Source organism: Oncorhynchus nerka, unplaced genomic scaffold, assembly GCF_034236695.1.
Source record: "Oncorhynchus nerka isolate Pitt River unplaced genomic scaffold, Oner_Uvic_2.0 unplaced_scaffold_1689, whole genome shotgun sequence".
Lineage (NCBI taxonomy): Eukaryota > Metazoa > Chordata > Actinopteri > Salmoniformes > Salmonidae > Oncorhynchus > Oncorhynchus nerka.
In genome coordinates, this window is record NW_027039629.1 from 31,295 (window position 1) to 52,809 (window position 21,515).

Below are 21,515 nucleotides of genomic sequence, written 5' to 3' on the forward strand. Positions count from 1 at the left end.
TGCATATTTATCAGAATTGGCGCTCATGTTAGTAATTTGACTGCACACCTTGCGGGTTGATATCATTCTCTTTTATATTTTACATCGTAAAAAGAAGCTGTTACAGTGACCATATTACCGCCACACGGGCAGGCACGAGTCATGATGGCAGTCAAATTCCAGGTGACTGTTTAGTCACGGTAATTAGGTTTCTCCAAGCTATGATGCTGCTGATGGTCATTAGTAGCCTGCCAAACTTGCTAACTGCATGTTACTCAGCACTCTATTGTCCCCCTAATCATTCTGACATCAATGAAAATGTTATCGAAAATCTAATCAAACACTTCACGAGCGTATGAGCTCATGTTGCGCAACATTTCTATAGGCTTTGCAATTGCAGGAGAAAACAGAGTGATGGCCTCTATTAAAAAGAGGAGGATTCCATCAGCTTTCAAAAGGCTAGGCCTACTATATTTATCAACTTTCCTAGTATTAAGCACATTGCTTGTCTTTACAACAGGAGTATCGGGTACCTGGCTGGCATGAAAATTAACCATGGGAAAAGCATCCAAATGACATGTATTTATTTCAGAGACAGATGCATGATAATGGTTCATTCTAAATCAAAACAAAGTTCACACTTATTTAGTATATGTAAAGACAAGATTAAGGCCTATATGTTGTGATAAGGTTTTAATCACAACTAAAGTGTCCAAATACCTTTTTAAAATGAAGCACATTAATCTGCTTTACAACGAGTGTACAGCCTAACTGGCATTCATACACAGTGCGTGAGTTTCAAGTTTGGGAAGACCATTTTCACCATTATAAATGCACCTTTATAATAAAAGGATTTCCTGCATAATCACATTTGTGGTCGCTTTTGATAATGGTATTTTCCTGCTAATGGAACATTCACGCTTATAGCCTACTGCCTTGCTGCACTTATAATGTGAAGAAATAGCCTAATATTTTATCACCATTTTAAGCTGAAAATTCTGTTCTGTTGCGTCAGGCTCATTGCTTAAAACAGTTTTTTTGATGCTCGTGGTTGTATTAATTTGGGATCTAGAGCATCCCACAACTGTCCCAGACTGTTTGGAATATGTATTTCTCACACAGAATAGAATGGGTCAACTTTTGTACTATGAGGCATAGTAGATTGACATAGGCTAGTGCATTTGCTGTTCATTAGGTCTACTCATCTTTTAGGCTGACGAAAAGTCAATTAACCTCCCAAGTTTAGATAAGAAGAATTACCTCATACAATGCAATGAAAATGATATTCACCTGAAATAGCTTTCTACCAGCACCGTACCATCCTCCAGTCCAACCAGCTGTGGGATGTTGACCTCTGTCACAGTGCTGTCCTTCACAACACCAGCAATCTCAGACAAATGGTCACAATGGTTTTTCTGAAGCGTTGCTTGATGAGGCTGAAGCACCCGTCGGCGCAAACTTGATGTGGCCTGTGATCAGGAAGTGAAGGTTCAGACTGTGGTGGAGCTTGTGCATGGTCCGCCAGGTACAAACTTGTTTTGACCACTGCAGTTATCACAATTCAGGTCCACACATATTTCCCCAACTCCGTAGTTGGTGAAGAAATGGTGTATGTAGTTGATGACTGCGCTGCAGCCTTTGCTGGATGACATGCCTTCATCAGTCAAGTAGTTGACTTGTGGTATTCCTTCACAGCAGACACCAAACAAGCTACACTTGCGATGGGTTAAAAAGTTGATGGAACCTGGCTGCATAGGATCAGAAGGATAGTGCACCTGCAAACAACAAAATAACATTAAAATAAGTTTATCAAAGGAAAATGTAATGTAAAACGTAATCATTTTTTTTATGCATCTTTATCAGGTAAGTTTCACTTACCTCCAAATGTGCAGAGCAGGATCCATAATAAATACAAATACAATACTGCATACAGAAACTGAAATGGTCCACCCACCCACACACAGTGTGGTGAAGAAGGCGCAATACCACCTCTTCAACCTCAGGAGGCTGAAGAAATTTGGCTTGGCACCTAAAACCCTCAAACGTTTGGATGCACGAGAGCATCCTGTCGGGTTGTATCATCGCTTGGTACAGCAACTGCACAGCCCGCAACCGCAGGGCTCTCCAGAGGGTGGTGTGGTCTGCCCAATGCATCACTGTTGCATTGAGCAGACTGTTAAATAGCCATCACTAGCACAGTAAGGCTGCTGCCTATATACATAGACTTGAAATCACTGGCCACTTTAATAAATGGAACACTAGTCACTTTAATAATGTTTACATATCTTGCATTACTCTCCTCATATGTATATGCTGTATTCTATACTATTCTACTGTAATGTAGTCTATGCCACTAACATTTCTCGTCCATATATTTATATACTCTTAATTGCAATCCTTTACTTAGACTTGTGTGTATTGGGTATATGTTGTGAAATTGTTAGATATTACTTGTTAGATATTACTGCACTGTCGGAGCTAGAAACACAATCATTTCGCTACACCCGCAATAACATATGCTGAACATGTATGCATGTGACCAATACAATTTGATTTGATTTGAAACATCTTGGAAACTGAAAGTGATAAAACACCTAAAATGATAACACGTACCTCTGGAAAATACAGAAATAATGTCAGATAAATAAATGTAGTGCCAATCATGTTGGAGGTCAATTAAATAATCAAAACGTGTTGTTTATGCTTTACATACCAAGTGTAGTAATTTAATCCTTGCTTTTGTCACATGGGATGGCATCAGTTTTCCATCAAAGTGTTTGTGTCCTGGGTGGTGTCTTGATAACACTATTGCATTATCCTCTGCGTAGTTGTTGAAGTTCACAATTCGCTGCAAGTCCTCATGCTTCAGGTGCAACCTGTGCTTGCTTGGGCCAGCTCTCTTTTTGATGGGAGGCATTAGACCATTCTTCTTGTAAGACTGGTGGAGGAGAGTCAGGCATTTTACTGATGCTGAAAGACTAATTCCAGATCTAAATATTTTTGCGTTATTATACAATAAATAACCGTAATCACCGTCAGACACACCTGGCTATTTTGATGGGTCATGTAATTATCTGGCGAAGTGGAGTCTTTTGTTTAGACATGCTAGCTAAACAATGAACCATAATCCTAATCCATAGAGCACTAGCAATACAAACTGATAGTCATAGTTAGCTAGTTAGCTTGCTAACATTAGGCTATAACTAGCAATGCAAAATGGCATTCTGAAATAACATTACTACACACTGATCATAAACGTAACATCAGCTAGCTAGCTAACAGTCATCTTTAACTTGGGGTCTTTTGTTAAGCTAGCTAGCTCCCTGTTTAAACAATTAACCATAATTCTAATCCATAGAGTACTAGCAATACAAACCGAGTGTCATAGCTAGCTAAAGTTAACCAAATAGGTTCAATGTTAGCTAGTTAGCTAGCAAAAATTTGGCTATAACTAGCAATCCTGAATTGACATTCTGAGAGATCATTACTACACACATCATAAACGTAATGTTAGCTAGCTAACATCATGCTTTAACTTGCGATGAAAACAACTTTCTGTCAAAATTTGAAACGTATATCTGAAACTGTAGCTAAACTCTTACCCGTATACAGTTAAATGTGGAACTTTACATACACTTAGGTTGGAGTCATTAAAACAAATTTTTCAACCACTCCACAAATGACTTGTAAACAAACTATAGTTTTGGCAAGTTGGTTAGGACATCTACTTTGTGCATGACACAAGTAATGTTTCCAACAATTGTTTACAGACAGATTATTTCACTTATAATTCACTGTATCACACTTCCAGTGGGTCAGAAGTTTACGTAGACTAAGTTGACTGTGCGTTGACTTCTTACGGCTGAGATCCCGCTAACGGGATCGATATGACAACAGCCAGTGAAAGTGCAGGGCGCCAAATTCAAACAGAAATTTCATAATTAAAATTCCTCAAACATACAAGTATTTTACACCATTTTAAAGAGAAACTTGTTGTTAATCCCACCACAGTGTCCGATTTCAAAAAGGCTTTACGACGAAAGTACACCAAACGATGGTTAGGTCAGCCCCTAGTCACAGAAAAAAGCAGCCATTTTTCCAGCCAAAGAGAGGAGTCACAAAAAGCAGAAATTGAGATAAAATTAATCACTAACCTTTGATGATCTTCATCAGATGACACTCATAGGACTTCATGTTACACAATACATGTATGTTTTGTTCGATAAAGTTCATATTTATATCCAAAAATCTCAGTTTACATTGGTGCGTTATTTTTAGTAATGTTTTGCTTCCAAAACATCCAGTGATTTTGCAGAAAGCCACACTAATTTACAGAAATACTCATAATAGACATTGATAGAAGATACAAGTGTAATGCATGGAATTATAGATCCACTTCTCCTTAATGCAACCGCTGTGTCAGATTTTAAAAAAAGCTTTACGGAAAAAGCAAACCATGCAATAATCTGAGTACAGCGCTCAGACACAAGCAAGCCATACAGATACCCGCCATGTTGTAACGTCAACAGAAGTCAGAAATAGCATTATAAATATTCACTTACCGTTGATGATCTTCATCAGAATGCACTCCCAGGAATCCCAGTTCCACAAATGTTTGTGTTGTTTGATAAAGTCCATAATTTATGTCCAAATACCTCCTTTTTGTTCGCGCATTTAGTTCACAAATTTAAATTCATGAGGCGTGAGCACTAGATCCAGTCAAAAGGTTCCGTTACAGTTCGTAGAAACATGTAAAACGAAGTATAGAATCAATCTTTAGGATATTTTTAACATAAATGTTCAATAATGTTTCAACCGGAGAATTCCTTTGTCTTTAGACATGCAATGGAACGCAGCTAAATCTCACGGGCGCGCGCGAGACTGAGCTCAGGGCACTCTGCCAGACCTCTGGTTGAAACCGCTCTCATTCTCTCCCCCTTCACAGGAGCCTCAAACAAGGTTCTAAAGACTGTTGATATCTAGTGGAAGTGCAATCGGACCAAATTTACACTATCTTGGATAGGCAGAGTTGAAAAACTACAAACCTCAGATTTCCCACTTCCTGGTTGGATTTTTCTCTCAGGTTTTTGTCTGCCATATGAGTTCTGTTATACTCACAGACATCATTCAAACAGTTTTAGAAACTACAGAGTGTTTTCTATCCAATACTACTACTAATATATTATCATCTGTGACAGAGTAGCAGGCAGTTTACTCTGGGCACCTTATTCATCCAAGCTACTCAATACTGCCCCCCTGTCACCAAGAACTTAACCAAGTTACCCGCATTTGGCAGGCATACATTTTTTTCCCTGTGTTTACTTTTTGAGCTTAAACTAGGTGGTCAGGCTTTTGTTAAAAATGAAAGGGAGTAAATTATTCTGATGAAAATAATCTCTTTTCTTTTATGAACACAATGTAGGGAGAAGAATTGTTATATATTGCCTTGTTTCTTTGTTGTTGTGTGATGCACATGAACAAATGGAACACTATAGTCAATGCAAAGTAACGGTTGTCTTTGGGACCAAATTCCACCTGCCTGACTGTTCAGGTCGCCTTATCCCCAGGCCATCAGGCAACCGTTAATGACAACCTCTGCAATGTAATTGTAATTGGTTTGTGATTATACCGATGGAACAATCTTTGATTTGATGCGTATGAAATTGTTTGGTGAAATAAGGATAAAATGAGAGTTGCCAAATGACCCATAATTCTGCACATTTTGATGGTTGTATTTGTGTGACTGCATTTTTGATTGACTGTAAAGAAATATTGATTTAAATATTTATTTATTTAGACAAGCTAACTTTGTTTTGTCAACTTGACTCAAGTGGTATGTAAGTTTGATCATCTTTTTGTCGGCAGTCGTGTTCTTTTGTGTAATGTATTTGCAATTTTTATGGTATCATTTATTTTTTGATGGCAACTACATTTTGAAAATACATTTACTGTTTTGCAAAAGGCCACAGTTCTGTGTCGTGTGTACAGGGTTTTGAAAATTGATGACATTGTTCACAAAATGCTTGTCTGTGTTTGCGAAAAACTGTAACATTCACTGGCTTCTTCTCGTCACAGGAGACTAAAGTTAAACTACGAGAGACCACGGCCAAACTCACCCAGGCCAAGGAGGAGACTGAGCAGATCCGCAAGAACTGCCAGGACATGATCCGCACATATCAGGTGTGCGTCTGTGTGTTTTCAAGATCCTAGATCAGCAAATCCTACTCTGAGACACTTAATACATATGGCCTCAGATCTTTGCTTTGGAATTGATTATGTTTATTCAATGTTTTTTACATTAGTGCCGGCTGTGGGCAAATCGGCCAGTTACAGACGGCTACATTTTCCACCTCATATTAACTAGGCTACTTTAAATTAAAAGTTTCAATTTGCCAGTCCGTTTTGTTCTGAACGGAATGATACTTTTTTTTGTTCTATTTCACTGCTCCGACCAGCAAAGTTCTGAACTGGTTCGAACCCCCAAAAAGTACCGGTTTACATCATTCCTTTCTGTTCCTTTTTAAACCTCTGAAATATACTTTTTTGTATTATTATGATTTAAGCAAACATTAAATTAAGTGCAGATAAAGTAGCTTGCCTGTGGAGCGGGTAAGCAATTTAATCTGTATAGGAAATTCATTAAGAGCTCATTTTTTTTTGCCCTAACAGCATGATTTAAGCATAATGAAAGACAAACACACTACTGCCTGTCAGTGTAGGGTGCAAGATGCAACTGATATTTTGAGGGTGAGGAGACAGCGAGAGAGGATGGAGGAAGCTTGCTTTGAAGCTGAATTAGGCCCACAGAATTATACCCACAGATGAACGGCTTCTATGGAGGAAAGTTTAATGTCTTTGAACTTCAGAGTTGGTTTAACGTTGGACCAGAGCAAACATTTAGCTAGATTGCTAACAAGCTTCTATGTGCAGAACGCCACTGCAGTCTTATCTTTTTGTTAAGAAATCCAATGTGAAATGTGATGACCTTTAACCTGTCTAGGAACGGGGTTCCGCTAGCGGATGAACAGAAATCTCATAATTCAAATTTCTCAAACTTAGAAGTATTAGACGCCATTTTAAAGATAGAATTCTCGTTAATCCAACCAGTGTCCGATTTCAAAAAAGCTTTTCGGCGAAAGCAGAACATATCATTATGTTAGGTCAGCAACTAGTCACAGAAAGCATGCAGCGATTTTCCAACCAAAGAGAGGATTCACAAAAAGCAGAAATATTGATCAAATTAATCACTAACCTTTTGATATTCTTCATCAGATGACACTCCCGGGACAACATGTTACACAATACATGTATGTTTTGTTCGATCAAGTTCATATTTATATCCAAAAACCTCAGTTTACATTTGGCTTTGCCTCTAAAACATCCCGTGAATTTGCACAGAGCCACATCAATTTACAGAAATACTCATAATAAACATTGATAAAAGATGCAAGTGTCATACACAAAATTAAAGATATACTTCTCCTTAATGCAACCGCTGTCAGATTTTTAAAAAACTTTACGGAAAAAGCAAACCATGCAATAATCTGAGTACGGCACTCAAAGACCAACACAACCCAAAAAGATATCCGCCATGTTGTGGAGTCAACAGAAGTCAGAAATAGCATTATAAATATTAACTTACCTTTGATGATCTTCTTCAGAATGCACTCCCAAGAATCCTAGTTCCACAATATATGTTTGATTTGTTCCATCATTTATGTCCAAATAACTCCCTTTGGCGTTCAGTACACAATCTAAACTCACGACACACGGGCAGGTCCAGGCAAAAGTTCAGACGAAAAGTCATTTTACAGTTCGTAGAAACATGTCAAACGATGTATAGAATCAATCTTTAGGATGTTTTTATCATAAATCTTCAATAATGTTCCAACCGGAGAATTCCTTTGTCTGAAGAAAAGCAATGGAACGCGCGTCACGAGCTCGTGGCTCTCTGCCAGACTCATTCCCCTCTCATTCAGCCCCACTTCACAGTAGAAGTATCAAACAAGGTTCTAAATACTGTTGACATCTAGTGGAAGCCTTAAGAAGTGCAAAATGACCCCACAGACACTGTGTATTCCATTGTCCAAGAGTTGAAAAACTACAAACCTCAGATTTCCCACTTCCTGGTTGGATTTTTCTCAGGTTTTCGCCTGCCATATGAGTTTTGTTATACTCACCGACATCATTCAAACAGAAATGGAAACTTCAGTGTGTTTTCTATCTACTAATACTATGCATATATTAGCAACTGGGACTGAGTAGCAGGCAGTTTTTACTCTGGGCACGCTTTTCATCCAAACGTGAAAATGCTGCACCCTAGCCCAAACAGGTTAACTAGCATTTGAAAAAAGTCAATCCTTTCTTCTTTAATTAAACCTCTCCCTAATTTCTCAATTACGCTTGTAACGTCATCAGTAGGGTACAATAACTTATGCAATGATTTCCAGCTGGCATGCATACGTTGGAATTATGCCGCGTTCATGTGCTATAGTCGGAACTCTAAAATCTTCAACATGCTAACTGGTTGTAGTTACAGTGCCTTGCAAAAGTATTCATCCCCCTTTCCTATTTTGTTGCCTTACAACCTGTATTTGAAATTGATTTTTATTTGGATTTCATCTAATGGACATTCACAAAATAGTTGAAATTGGTGAAGTGAAATATTTTTTTAAAAACTGAAAAGTGGTGCGTGCCTATGTATTCACCCCCTTTGCTATGAAGCCCCTAAATAAGATCTGGTGCAACCAATTACCTTCAGAAGTCACATAATTAGATTGCACACAGGTGGACTTTATTTCTAAGTGTCACATGATCTGTCACATGATCTCAGTATATATATCCACCTGTTCTGAAAGGCCCCAGAGTCTGCAACACCACCAAGCAAGCGGCACCATGAAGACCAAGGAGCTATTCAAACAGGTCAGGGACAAAGTTGTGGAGAAGTACAGATCAGGGTTGGGTTATAAAAAAAAATCAGCAACTTTGAACATCCCACGGAGCACCATTTTAAATCCATTAAGAATATGGCACCACAACAAACCTGCCAAGAGAAGGCCGCCCACAAAAACATTAATCAGAGAGTTAACAAAGAGACCACAGATTACCCTGAAGGAGCTGCAAAGCTCCACAGCGGAGTTTGAAGTATCTGTCCATAGGACCACTTTAAGCCGTACACTCCACAGAGCTGGGCATTTACTGAATAGTGGCCAGAAAAAGCCATTGCTAAAAGAAAAAATAAGTGAACACATTTGGGGTTCGCCAGAAGGCATGTGGGAGACTCCCCAAACATATGGAAGAAGGTACTCTGGTCAGATGAGACTAAAATTGAGCTTTTTGGACATCAAGGAAAACACGATGTCTGGTGCAAACCCAACACCTCTTATCACCCCGAGAACACCATCCCCACAGTGAAGCATGGTGGTGGCAGCATCATGCTGTGGGGATGTTTTTCATCGGCAGGGACTGGGAAACTGGTCATAATTGAAGGAATGATGGATGGCGCTAAATACAGGGAAATCCTTGAGGGAAACCTGTTTCAGTCGTCCAAAGATTTGAGACTGGTACAGAGGTTCCCCTTCCTGCAGGACAATGACCCATACTGCTAAAGCAACACTCGAGTGGTTTAAGGGGAAATATTTAAATGTCTTGGAATGGCCTAGTCAAAGCTTAGACCTCAATCCAATTGAGAATCTGTGGTATGACTTAAAGATTGCTGTACACCAGCGGAACCCATCCAACTTGAAGGCCCTGGGGCGGTTTTGCCTTGACGAATGGGCAAAATTCCCAGTGGCTAGATGAGCCAAGCTTTTAGAGACATACCCCAAGAGACTTGTAGCTGTAATTGCTATAAAAGGTGGCTCTACAAAGTATTGACTTTGGGGGGTGAATAGTTACGCACGCTCACGTTTTCTGTTTTTTTGTCTTATTTCTTGTTTATTTCACACCCAAAAATATTTTTCATCTTCAAAGTGGTAGGCATGTTGTGTAAATCAAATGATACAAACCCTTAAATTTATGAATTCTTTATGAATTCTTCCGCAAGCCTGTGTGTGTGTGTGTGTGTTTGTGTGTGCGCACGTATACCACTGTGTAGCCGTTAGAGATGATGCTAATGAAAACAGTCTACTGGTAGATGGAAAAGCTTTCCCAAAAACCTTTTCAATTAAATGTTAACTACGGAGTAGCCTATGATTAACTGGCAGAATGACATCATGATTATTTTCATGAATCCAGTGGAAATTTGTTTTGCATACTCTACCTGGAAAAACAAAACCTTTTATTTTTAAAGATAATGTGACTATTTACTTCATTTTTTGTTTTAAGAAAATATATTATTTGAAGAACTAACCTCATTGTTGCAATAAATATTTGGCAGTGAAACTGTGAATAGACTTTAATCTCAAGAGAAGACAGGTTAAATGTTAAAAAAGGTTTCATGTTCTACTTGGAAACTATTCTTGATCATGTAGGCCTAGACCAAGATAATATCCAAAACAACTAACAATTCACTGAATTCATACATTTTCATTTCAATTGTACAGTCATGTCTTCCTACACAATACCACAACACATTCTTCCAATCTGGGAGATGAACTATAAAGTATTAAATTATTTCGCTGTGTATGATGTAACCAAGGCATTAGAGTGTACCAGAAGCCACCAAAATAGAGCTTCTTGGGCCAGACCCCCCCTGGCCTGGCATCGCTAGGCTGGCTAATTTTTCTATTTGGGCTGGCTAATCTATGTTCTTGTGGAAATCACTGGTTATTCTGACACGATCTTACCCTTAAATCGATCTCTTTTCTCTTTACTTCTTGTTTCTTTCCTTCCTCTCTTATGATTTCTCTCCATCCGTCTTTACTCCTCTTTCTCTTACCACATCCTTGTTTATTTTTCAATTCTCTATCCCCATCCTCTCTCACTCCATCTGTTGCTCCTTCCCCCTTGTTCCTCTCTGTGCTTTCTCAGGAGTCAGAGGAGATCAAGTCGAACGAATTGGACGCCAAGCTGCGCGAGACCAAAGGCGAACTGGAGAAACACAAACAGGAACAGACAGACCAGCTAGAGGTCCAACACAACACAGACACACACACACCGACATACACTTACACACTGCCCCATATCCACTGCCCTCTTTTAAGATTAACACTTCAGAGAAATTATCAATATTTAAGCAATCGGTCACAACTCAAAACACTTCAGAACTGCTGTTTCTCATTTATGCAATGCCCCGTTGCCATGGATATCAACTTAATTCAAGGGCACATTTTGTAGTATTTTGGGAAGTTTGTTTTTATGAGGATGTTTTAGCTTCGATTTGATTAATGTTGCTTTACTGGAAGTGATATTGCTGGTTTGCATTCACCTCACCTATGCTCTCCAGATTCAAACCTTTCACGTATTGCTTGAGTAATATCCCAAAGTCACTTCATGCTACTGAGAAATAGGAAAGCTTTAACATGAACAAACTTTAACGGTGTCCAAAACAAAAGCAGATATTCTGAAATGGAAGCAAAACCATATCTCATTGGCTAAATCATTTAGAACAGTTAAAGATGGACGATCTGAATGAACATTCCAAAATGTTGTAGGAAAGCATCAGTAGTTTCATTAGTCACATGGTATACACCGTCAAATTAAATGCTTACTTGCAGGTTCCTTCTCGACAATGCAATAACAATAAGTAATAATACAATATAAAAAATATTCTTAAAATTATGCTAATTGAGCTATTCTTCTTACTACTGTACATATTCTAGAAAGCATTTTGTAACGTCATCGCGAATAGGTGGCAATTGGATCTGAAACACTAGCTTTTCAGACTGTTAGCTAACCGAGCGAATCCTCTGCTTTAATTGACAGATGCACCGTTCCAAGGCCAAGGAGCTAGAAGACCTAAAGAGGACATTCAATGAGGGAATGGATGAACTGACCACTCTGCGGGCAAAGGTGTGTGTATGTGTCTTGGCCTCTGCGTGTGTGTGTCTGTCTCTCTAGCCTCATTTACACCTTGCACTAACGTGGCTTTCATTATCCAATCAAGATAATCCATTCACTATCTAATTAAGTTCTGTCACGTTTACACATGGTATTGAAATGTGTCTGCCTTACTACGTCCGGAGACAAAACATTTTGCTGATAAAATGTTGCTGTTTTAAATATAATTTCCTACAATTCTACACATTTTGCCATTGGGCAGAGAGAACATTTGACAGTTTTAAAGCTATTTTCCTGTAATTCTACACATTTAGTCATGGGTATGAGAGAAAATTGTAGTTTCAAAGCAAATTTCCTGCAATTATACACATTTTGCCATGGCTTATGCCTTGTTCTTATGCTATCTGAGTGACTCAAACATTATCACAAAATCAATGGGGGGGCCCCATGCCATGACATGTCTGGAATTTTTTTATCTCCCTGACTGTCTATTTTTTGGGGGGGATGATTTGTTAGTTCTCAAAGATGATGTCATTACAAAATATATAGCTCCATTATCTATTCTACATGCTTTATATCTTGTTTTACTCATTTAAGTTTACACTGAAAATGTTTTACCCCCCAAAAATGATTGAAATTAAATCATTTGTATTATTATATTTTTTAAATTGCAGTGGCGGCTGCGATTTAGCAGTGGAGGTGCGCCGCTGCTAAATGCATATATGGAAAACACTGACACCTGTCAAAAAATGTGGGCACAAACAGAATGTGTACAAGATCAGGACAAAGAAGACATGTTAGCACCAGGTATAAATTGGGATTCTCTCGTGTGTGTGTGTGTGTGTGTGTGCGCGCTCGCTTGTGCATGCGCGGTGCTGGGTCCTAGGTGAAGTGTCTGGAGGATGAGAGGCCTCGCTGGGAGGATGAGCTCTCCAAGTACAGAGAGATCATCAACAGGCAGAAGGCTGAGATCGCGAGGCAGAGAGACAAGCTGGGAGAGATACACGCACTGGAGGAACAGCACCAACGGTGAGCCAACACTTGTGCACACACACAGACAAACAAAGACAGTCACACTCGTTTTCCCTCTCACACACTATAACATTCCCTCCACACACCCACACACACACACACACACACACACACAGACTAGTCGGTTGATCTTGTATTGCTTGCCTCTGCACCATTTGGCTGATTCTAGTGTGTGACCTTGTGAATGAATGCCAGTTTTCTGAAGTGGCATCCTGTCCTATCTCTCCCAATCCTCATTGATTCGACAGCACTGTAAAGGGAAACGCAACACAGTAGAGGTTGACTTTCCATCCCATTTTTTTCACCTGTGAAAGCATTCTGAGGACAAATAAATGGGCTATAGGAAAGGGAGCAACTTAAGAGAGATGGTTGTCACTGTCCGTATTGACATCCCTGTGCACTAATCCACACGTACACTTCTAAGGGCACACTGACTTATGGTGTATGTGTGTCTCACTGACTGTGATTTTGTATGAAATGTGGTTTTCTCACCTACCTTAGTTGAATGCGCTGTGACTGTAAATCGCTACAAATAATTGTCTGCTAGATAATTAGAAAACAAAATGTGATGTGCAATGTGTCTTCCTCAGGGATGAGCATGAGATGGTCAGTCTACGCGAGGAGGTGGAGAGCGTGAACGTCCAGATCTGCGACCTCCAGCTGGATGTGCAAGGCAGCCGGGAGCGGGAGGCTGAGCTCCTGGGCTTCACGGAGAAGCTAAGCAGCAAGAACGCCCTGCTGCAGTCGGAGAGCAATGGCCTACAGGCCCAGTTGGACCGACTGGGCACCAACTCCATGGAGTTGCAGGGCCGCCTGGACGAGACGCAGACAGCACTGGCCAACCAGGTGAGTTGACACAACAGACTGTTGTTTTCAATGTTTTTGTCATTTTTGATTGAGGTTTTCAAGGTAATTTCAGGTAGTACATTTTTTACCAGAGGAAAGGAAACAATGATCAAACTGACTATAATAGAACAGAATAGAAAGATAAAAACATAGTACAACACACATGCACATTACAAAAAGGGCAGCAATATTTAATTACCTACAGAGAAAGAGCCCAAAAAGTACTGGCTCCCATTCTTTCCTTTTTGTTTAAGGCCCAGTGCATTCGAAAACGTAATTTGCCTGTGTTTTATATACAGTACCAGTCAAAAGTTTGGACACACCTACTCATTCAAGGCTTTTTATTTGTTTACTGTTTTATACTTTGTAGAATAATAGTGAAGACATCAAAACTATGAAATAACACATATGGAATCATGTAGTAAACAAAAAACCAGCATGGCTACCACAGCATTCTGCAGCGATACGTCATCCCATCTGGTTTGCGCTTAGTGGGAGTATAATTTATTTTTCAACAGGACAATTACTCCCCACATCTCCAGGCTGTGTAAGGGCTATTTGACCAAGAGGGAGAGTGATGGACTGCTGCATCAAATGACCTGGCCTCCACAATCATCGGACCTCAACCTAATTGAGATTGTTTTCGACGAGTTGGACCGCAGAGTGAAGGGAAAGCAGCCAACAAGTGCTCAGCATATGTGTGAACTCCTTCAAGACTGTTGGAAAAGCATTCCAGGTGAAGCTGGTTGAAGGAAGCATTAAGAAGGAAAGAAATTCCACAAATGAACTTTTAACAAGGCACACCTGTTAATTGAAATGCATTCCAGGTGACTGCCGCATGATGCTGGTTGAGAGAATGCCAAAAGTGTGCAAAGCTGTCAAGGCAAAGGGTGGCTACTTTGAAGAATCTCAAATATAAAATATATTTAGATTTGTTTAACACTTTTTTGCACACTACATGATTCCATGTGTTATTTCATAGTTTTGATGTCTATTACCCTTGAATGAGTAGGTGCATCCAAACTCTTTTTTATTTATTTCACCTTTATTTAACCAGGTAGGTCAGTTGAGAACAAGTTCTCATTTACAATTGCGACCTGGCCAAGATAAAGCAAAGCAGTTCGACACATACAACGACACAGAGTTACACATGGAGTAAAACAAACATACAGTCAATAATACAGTATAAACAAGTCTATATACGATGCGAGCAAATGAGGTGAGATAAGGGAGGTAAAGGCAAAAAAAAAGGCCATGGTGGCAAAGTAAATACAATAAAGCAAGTAAAACACTGGAATGGTAGTTTTGCAATGGAAGAATGTGCAAAGTAGAAATAAAAAATAATGGGGTGCAAAGGAGCAAAATAAATAAATAAATAAAATACAGTAGGGAAAGCGGTAGTTGTTTGGGCTAAATTATAGGTGGGCTATGTACAGGTGCAGTAATCTGTGAGCTGCTCTGACTAGTGAGGGAGATAAGTGTTTCCAGTTTCAGAGAATTTTGTAGTTCGTTCCAGTCATTGGCAGCAGAGAACTGGAAGGAGAGGCGGCCAAAGAAAGAATTGGTTTTGGGGGTGACTAGAGAGATATACCTGCTGGAGCGTGTGCTACAGGTGGGAGATGCTATGGTGACCAGCGAGCTGAGATAAGGGGGGACTTTACCTAGCAGGGTCTTGTAGATGACATGGAGCCAGTGGGTTTGGCGACGAGTATGAAGCGAGGGCCAGCCAACAAGAGCGTACAGGTCGCAATGGTAGGTAGTATATGGGGCTTTGGTGACAAAACGGATTGCACTGTGATAGACTGCATCCAATTTGTTGAGTAGGGTATTGGAGGCTATTTTGTAAATGACATCGCCAAAGTCGAGGATTGGCAGGATGGTCAGTTTTACAAGGGTAGATGGAATTCTAGATTTAACTTTGGATTGGAGATGTTTGATATGGGTCTGGAAGGAGAGTTTACAGTCTAACCAGACACCTAAGTATTTGTAGTTGTCCACGTATTCTAAGTCAGAGCCGTCCAGAGTAGTGATGTTGGGCAGGTGCAGGTAGCGATCGGTTGAAGAGCATGCATTTAGTTTTACTTGTATTTAAGAGCAATTGGAGGCCACGGAAGGAGAGTTGTATGGCATTGAAGCTTGCCTGGAGGGTTGTTAACACAGTGTCCAAAGAAGGGCCAGAAGTATACAGAATGGTGTCGTCTGCGTACAGGTGGATCAGAGACTCACCAGCAGCAATCACGACCTCTTGACTGGTACTGTATATTTCCATACTGAGGTTGGAATAGTACTGTGAAATAGTTCACATGATGATAATGCTCTTGTAAGATTGCCTGTGGCGGTCATGACATTTTGTCTGCCGGTTATTGTTATGCAACAGACTGCCGGTCTCACGTTAATTGACCATTAATTAACATACACCAGTTTAGCATCTCCAGGCCTCTATGCATACAAGCAGCTGATGTGCACCTTTGGAACATCTACATCTACTTGAAGGAAAACTGAAAGAGATTCTGCTTATAAACAGGGCAAGGGGACCGGGGACAATAGTTTGGTTAAACAGTACAAATATGACTTATGCAGATCAATCAAGAAGGAGAAATACAAGCATAGGGACAAAGTGGAGGAGCGATTCAGCGGGTTGAACACAAGGCCTATGTGGTAGGGGCTCCTAACGATCATGGTATAAAAAAAGATAGCCAGCCACATCACGGACATGTTCAATCTCTCCCTAGCTCAGGCCGCTATAACTACCTGCTTCAAGATGTCCACTATCATCCCGTGCCCAAAAAGGGAAAGTAACTGAACTAAATGACTACCGACCAGTAGCACTCACTTCAGTTATGATGAAGTGCTTCAAGAGACTAGTCAAAGATCATATCGCCTCCCTCCCCAACACACTCGACCCTCTCCAATTCGGCTACCGCACTGACAGATCCACGAACGATGCAATTGCCATTGCGCTGCACACTGCACACTGCCCTTAGCCACCTGTACAAAATGAATGCATATGTAAGGATGCTGTTCATCGACTACAGCTCGGTCTTCAATATCATAGTGCCCTCCCTATATGCTCATTACAAAGCTCACTTCCTGACAGGCCGCCCCCAGGTGGTGATGGTAGGCAACATTACCTCCGCGACACTGATTATCATCACGTGGACAATAACTTCAAATTCCTCGGCATACACATCTCAGAGAAGCTGAAATGCTCTAATCACACGGACACCGTTGTGAAGAAGGCACTACAGCGACTTTTCAACCTCAGGATCCTGAAGCAATTCGGCCTGTCCCCGAGGACCCTCACAGTGTTATACAGTAGCACCATTGAGAGCATACTGTCGGGCAGCATCACAGCCTGGTACGACAACTCCACCGCCGTGGAACGCCTGGTCCCCCTGCTACTCCCCCTATGGATGTATTTTATTGTTTTTATTTCACTTGGTCCCCACACCCCTTCAAGGGTCATGTTGCTCTCCCTATGGTCATTCTCCCCACCGCCTCAACAGTCTTTACTCTGCCTCTACCCCAATGGACATTTATTTATTAATCACTGCCACAGTTGTTATGTGTATATTTCTATTATTGTTTTTGATTCTGAATCTGAAAACTTTTTAAAAAGTAAAATAAATCACTTTAATATACACCATCACAATAAATCCATTATTTATTTTGGTCAGATCTGAAGAAACTTTTAACGAAAAACAGTATGAGGTAGCCTACTGTATGTTATTTGGCTATGCTCCATGACAGGTTGTAGGCTTGTTCATTTAGCTGACAAGATATTATATTATTTTTATAGTAAGGAAAATATAATTGAATAAAAATACAAATGATATTATTCCCATTCCGGAGCGAGTGCGCATATGAAGTGGCTATGTTTAGAGTTAAAGTGATCATTTGAAACAGGTCCTATACGCTAGACTTAGGGTTATTTGGCAACATTAGTTGTGAACGATACAAACCTTAGAATGTCTTAGAAATCAAAACATATACGGGCTGCATGATGCAACTATAGGCTATTGGTGATCTGATGAATTTGCAAAAAAGCTTGTGCTCTGTTCCTTGTCTCAGGCAGCACAGCTGTTCTCTCATCAAATGATCATATGTTCACCCATCAGACTATTCTCAATTTAATATTGTCTTTACTAGTATGTAATATTTAGAGTGGCCCATTTATCAAATGGGCAGGGGAAAAAGACATGCACTCGAATAGCGAATGGAGGCCACACGGTTACCTACCGGTCCATTTTTCAATGATGCCCATTTCGGTGTTATAGCAGAGCTGTACATAAAATGAGCAGCTGAGAAATAAATATAAGAACACTTATTTCTCTCCATGCATCAACCACTGTTTGAGGAGCATGCTCACACAGGTGATATTTATTCATATGCCATGGGCTCTCCAAACCCTGTTCCTACAGCTACCCAGTACTTAATTTGGGAAACCAAGTGAAACATCGATAGTAACATATTTGGGAACATCGATAGTAACATGTTTTTGCAACAAAACCTATTTCACTAAACGGTTGACAGCCCCTCTGCACGCTCGAGAAAGGAAATGGAAACGTGGTGGTGATAGTTTTGGCCACGACAATTTTTTTAAGTAACTCACAATTTCCCCTAAAAATAAGTTGAAATTGAGTAAAGTATTTGGTCTTGACAGATCTTTATTTTACTGTTAATATTACAGGACCTTTTGTTTTTGATTCAGAACTTAATATATACATTTAAATCAGAAAATAAGTATTAACACCCTAGACTAAATACAGTGGTTTGTCTATTAAAAGTTGCAATGTACTGTGGCGCAGCTTGCATGGTGCCACAGAATTCTATGGCACGTTAATTAAGTGTGAACCACCGGTACTATTAATGCTAGTTAATGCTTCTTTGACTACCAGAGAGCATCTTTGAGAAGCATTTGATAGTCTTCAATAGTGGCTGTACTAGAGAATGCAAGCACGCGGGAGACCGGGGTTCAATTCCCCGATGGGGAGGAAGAAGTAGGATGTCCTTGTAAATTAGAATTTGTTCTTAACTGACTTGCCTAGTTAAATAAAGGTTACACTAAGCGCATAACATTTCTACAGACTAATTTTCTAATTCTAGTCTAAACCAAGACCCAAACGGAGATTAAGTGAAAATAAAAATCTCATTATCAAGACCATGCTTGTCTAAGAGCAGCGCGAAATGGTGCTAGAATAGTTGTAGGCTATTGCTTCAAATCCTATTGCTTCTAACTTCAATATGTTCTTTAAATAAATAAGACCTACACCACTTTTAACAGCACATTACTCAATACCAGTGGGACTCTCGTCGCCTATGGTATATCGAAAAATATGACGTGATTCTCCACCAATAATTACATTTAGAGGATATTTCTGTAATTCAGTAATTTTTATTCCCAATAGTAATTCGTTATGGATCCATAACTACATTTACATTTACATTTAAGTCATTTAGCAGACGCTCTAAATAAACATCGTCATTTTGAAAGGGTATTTTTATAATTATTTTATTAACGAAAGCATAAAGATCCACCAATAATTACATTGTTTTAGTTTGAATGTGCAGACTGGCACTAAGAACAGCGGGAACGTTTCCCTAGTCAGCGCCATTATTAGTGCAATGCCCCTTAAAGTGTTGCCAGTGTGGCGGGCGGCACGGGTATTGAACCAGCATCTGTAGCAACACAGCTTGCACTGCTATGCAGTGTCTTAGACCGTTGCGCCACTTATCTCCAATATATCGTCCATGTAGAAAACCTGTCTGATCAGGATGAACAATATCTGGTAAAACCTTTTTTATGTGCTATGCATTTCGCCAGGATTTTCGCATCACAACATTGAAGTGTATGAGGCCTCCAGTTTTTTAAATGGACTGGGTCTTTATACTTACCACCTGGGTCCTGTTTTAGTAGTTATGAAATCAGACCACCTTCTTGAGTACCTGTAGTAGGGTGGCTACTTTGAAGAATCTCAAATATAAAATATATTTTGATTTGTTTATCACTTTTTTGGTTACTACATGATTCCATATGTGTTATTTCATAGTTTTTTTTGTCTTCACTATAATTCTACAATGTACAAAATTGAAAAAAATAAAGGAAAAACCTTGAATGAGTAGCTGTCCAAACTTTTGACTGATATTATTCCTGTACTGCCCGTTCCTGTGGATTGTCATTCCTTTCCCGTCCTGTCCCGAAATGTACTTTAGAATTTCATGCCCATTGCTGTAGGAGTCCCACAGGACCCTTAAGACCTGCGGGACTCCCAAGGTAATATCAACCTCTAGCGGGAGGGCAAAGCATAATTTAACAATGCACTTATCTGTTCTACGAGTATCCCAAGTCTTTAATTACAAGAGTTTGGGTTAGGTACAGCTTTAGTAACAATGGTTTTGAGAAACAGCTCAGATATAACAATGCTCCTATGAGCATTTGAATGATTTAGGAAATGGGGCCCAAGGATTGCAGACCTTCAGAATTGGAGCTGAGCACCCCTGCCCTTAAAAAATGTGATTCTGTTTGTGTGTTTATCTTGTATTATGACTTGCATATTCAATGTATTTTGCAGACTGAGCGTCTCCGGAAGGAGGAGGCCCTGCGGCAGGATGAGGTCCAGGCTCTGCAGGCGGAGAGGGCCACGCTGCAGATAGAGACGGCCCAGCTGAAGACCCGTGTGGAGGAGCAGAGGGACGAGTTGCATACCCAGAAGAGGAAACAGGCGGCCAACATCAAGGACCTGACCAAGCAGCTAATTCTAGGTCAGAAACTGTCCACAGTCTAACTACATAGTTGATGGTGCGTCAGAAATCAACCACACTCAAATCAAGATGTTATCACAAGGTTAGATACCTTCCACGTTTCAGATCTGGGTTCAATTACATGTGACGTGAAATATTTACTATTTAAACAATTATTTTCTAATATTGTTGCCAAGTCAGCTATTTCTATTTGAAAGTATTTCAAATGGAAATATTGCCAATTACAATCATCCAAAATTCCATGACCGTCACAGCCCTAGTTATGGTATGTAACCCCGGTTCTCTGAAGGAGTTGAGGGAGACATTTCACTATGGGAAATGGCCTTGTGTGGGTCATTCGCTGAAGACATATTCAATCTCGCCTAACAGGCAAATAAGAGATTTGCGGGTGTAAGCCTTGCCTGCCTATACTGTATAACACGCCCCAAGCCATGGTTCCCTCATCCCTCGTGCAAGAGGGCCAATCTGGTGAGAAGTCTCCCTCATCCCTTTCGGGGGAACCGGCAGGTAGCTTAGTGGTTAAGAGCGTTGGGCTGGTAACCAAAAGGATGAAGCCCTACCCCGGGCAGGGTTGGCAAGCAACTTAAGGGTAAAAACATTTTTTTCAGCTAAATAGTGTTTTTTTAGACAACTTGGTGGGTTTTTTTCTGCCTAGAAAAGTCTTGGGCAGACCGTCTAGGTGTAAAACAATTAATTAAAAATGACAAAAAATAAATAAGGTTTATATGTAAACAAACAGTTAAACCAGATAGAAGGTATTTAGAAAAGTTAAAGCTGCAGTATGTGACTTTTTTGGGCGACCTGAGAAATGTGAGTTTTAGATCTGATCTGTTGGATGTACCGCCAAATTCTTGTGGCTTATGGTAGAGAAATTAACATTCAATTTTCAGGCAACAGCTCTGGTGGACATTCCTGCAGTCAGCATGCCAATTGCACTTTTCCTCAACTTTGGCATT

General features: G+C 40.0%; 1 protein-coding gene across 1 annotated transcript in view; it reads left to right on the plus strand.

Annotated features, from left to right (window-relative positions):
• LOC115143952 (coiled-coil domain-containing protein 186) overlaps positions 1 to 21,515 on the plus strand; it is a 62,030-nt gene that overhangs the window by 19,182 nt on the left and 21,333 nt on the right. Inside the window, exons 3-8 of the mRNA XM_065015113.1 lie at positions 6,055 to 6,159; positions 10,951 to 11,049; positions 11,845 to 11,931; positions 12,806 to 12,948; positions 13,542 to 13,797; positions 20,370 to 20,559. Of these exons, the coding sequence (XP_064871185.1) occupies positions 6,055 to 6,159; positions 10,951 to 11,049; positions 11,845 to 11,931; positions 12,806 to 12,948; positions 13,542 to 13,797; positions 20,370 to 20,559 (880 nt within the window). The remainder of the gene's footprint in view (positions 1 to 6,054; positions 6,160 to 10,950; positions 11,050 to 11,844; positions 11,932 to 12,805; positions 12,949 to 13,541; positions 13,798 to 20,369; positions 20,560 to 21,515) is intronic.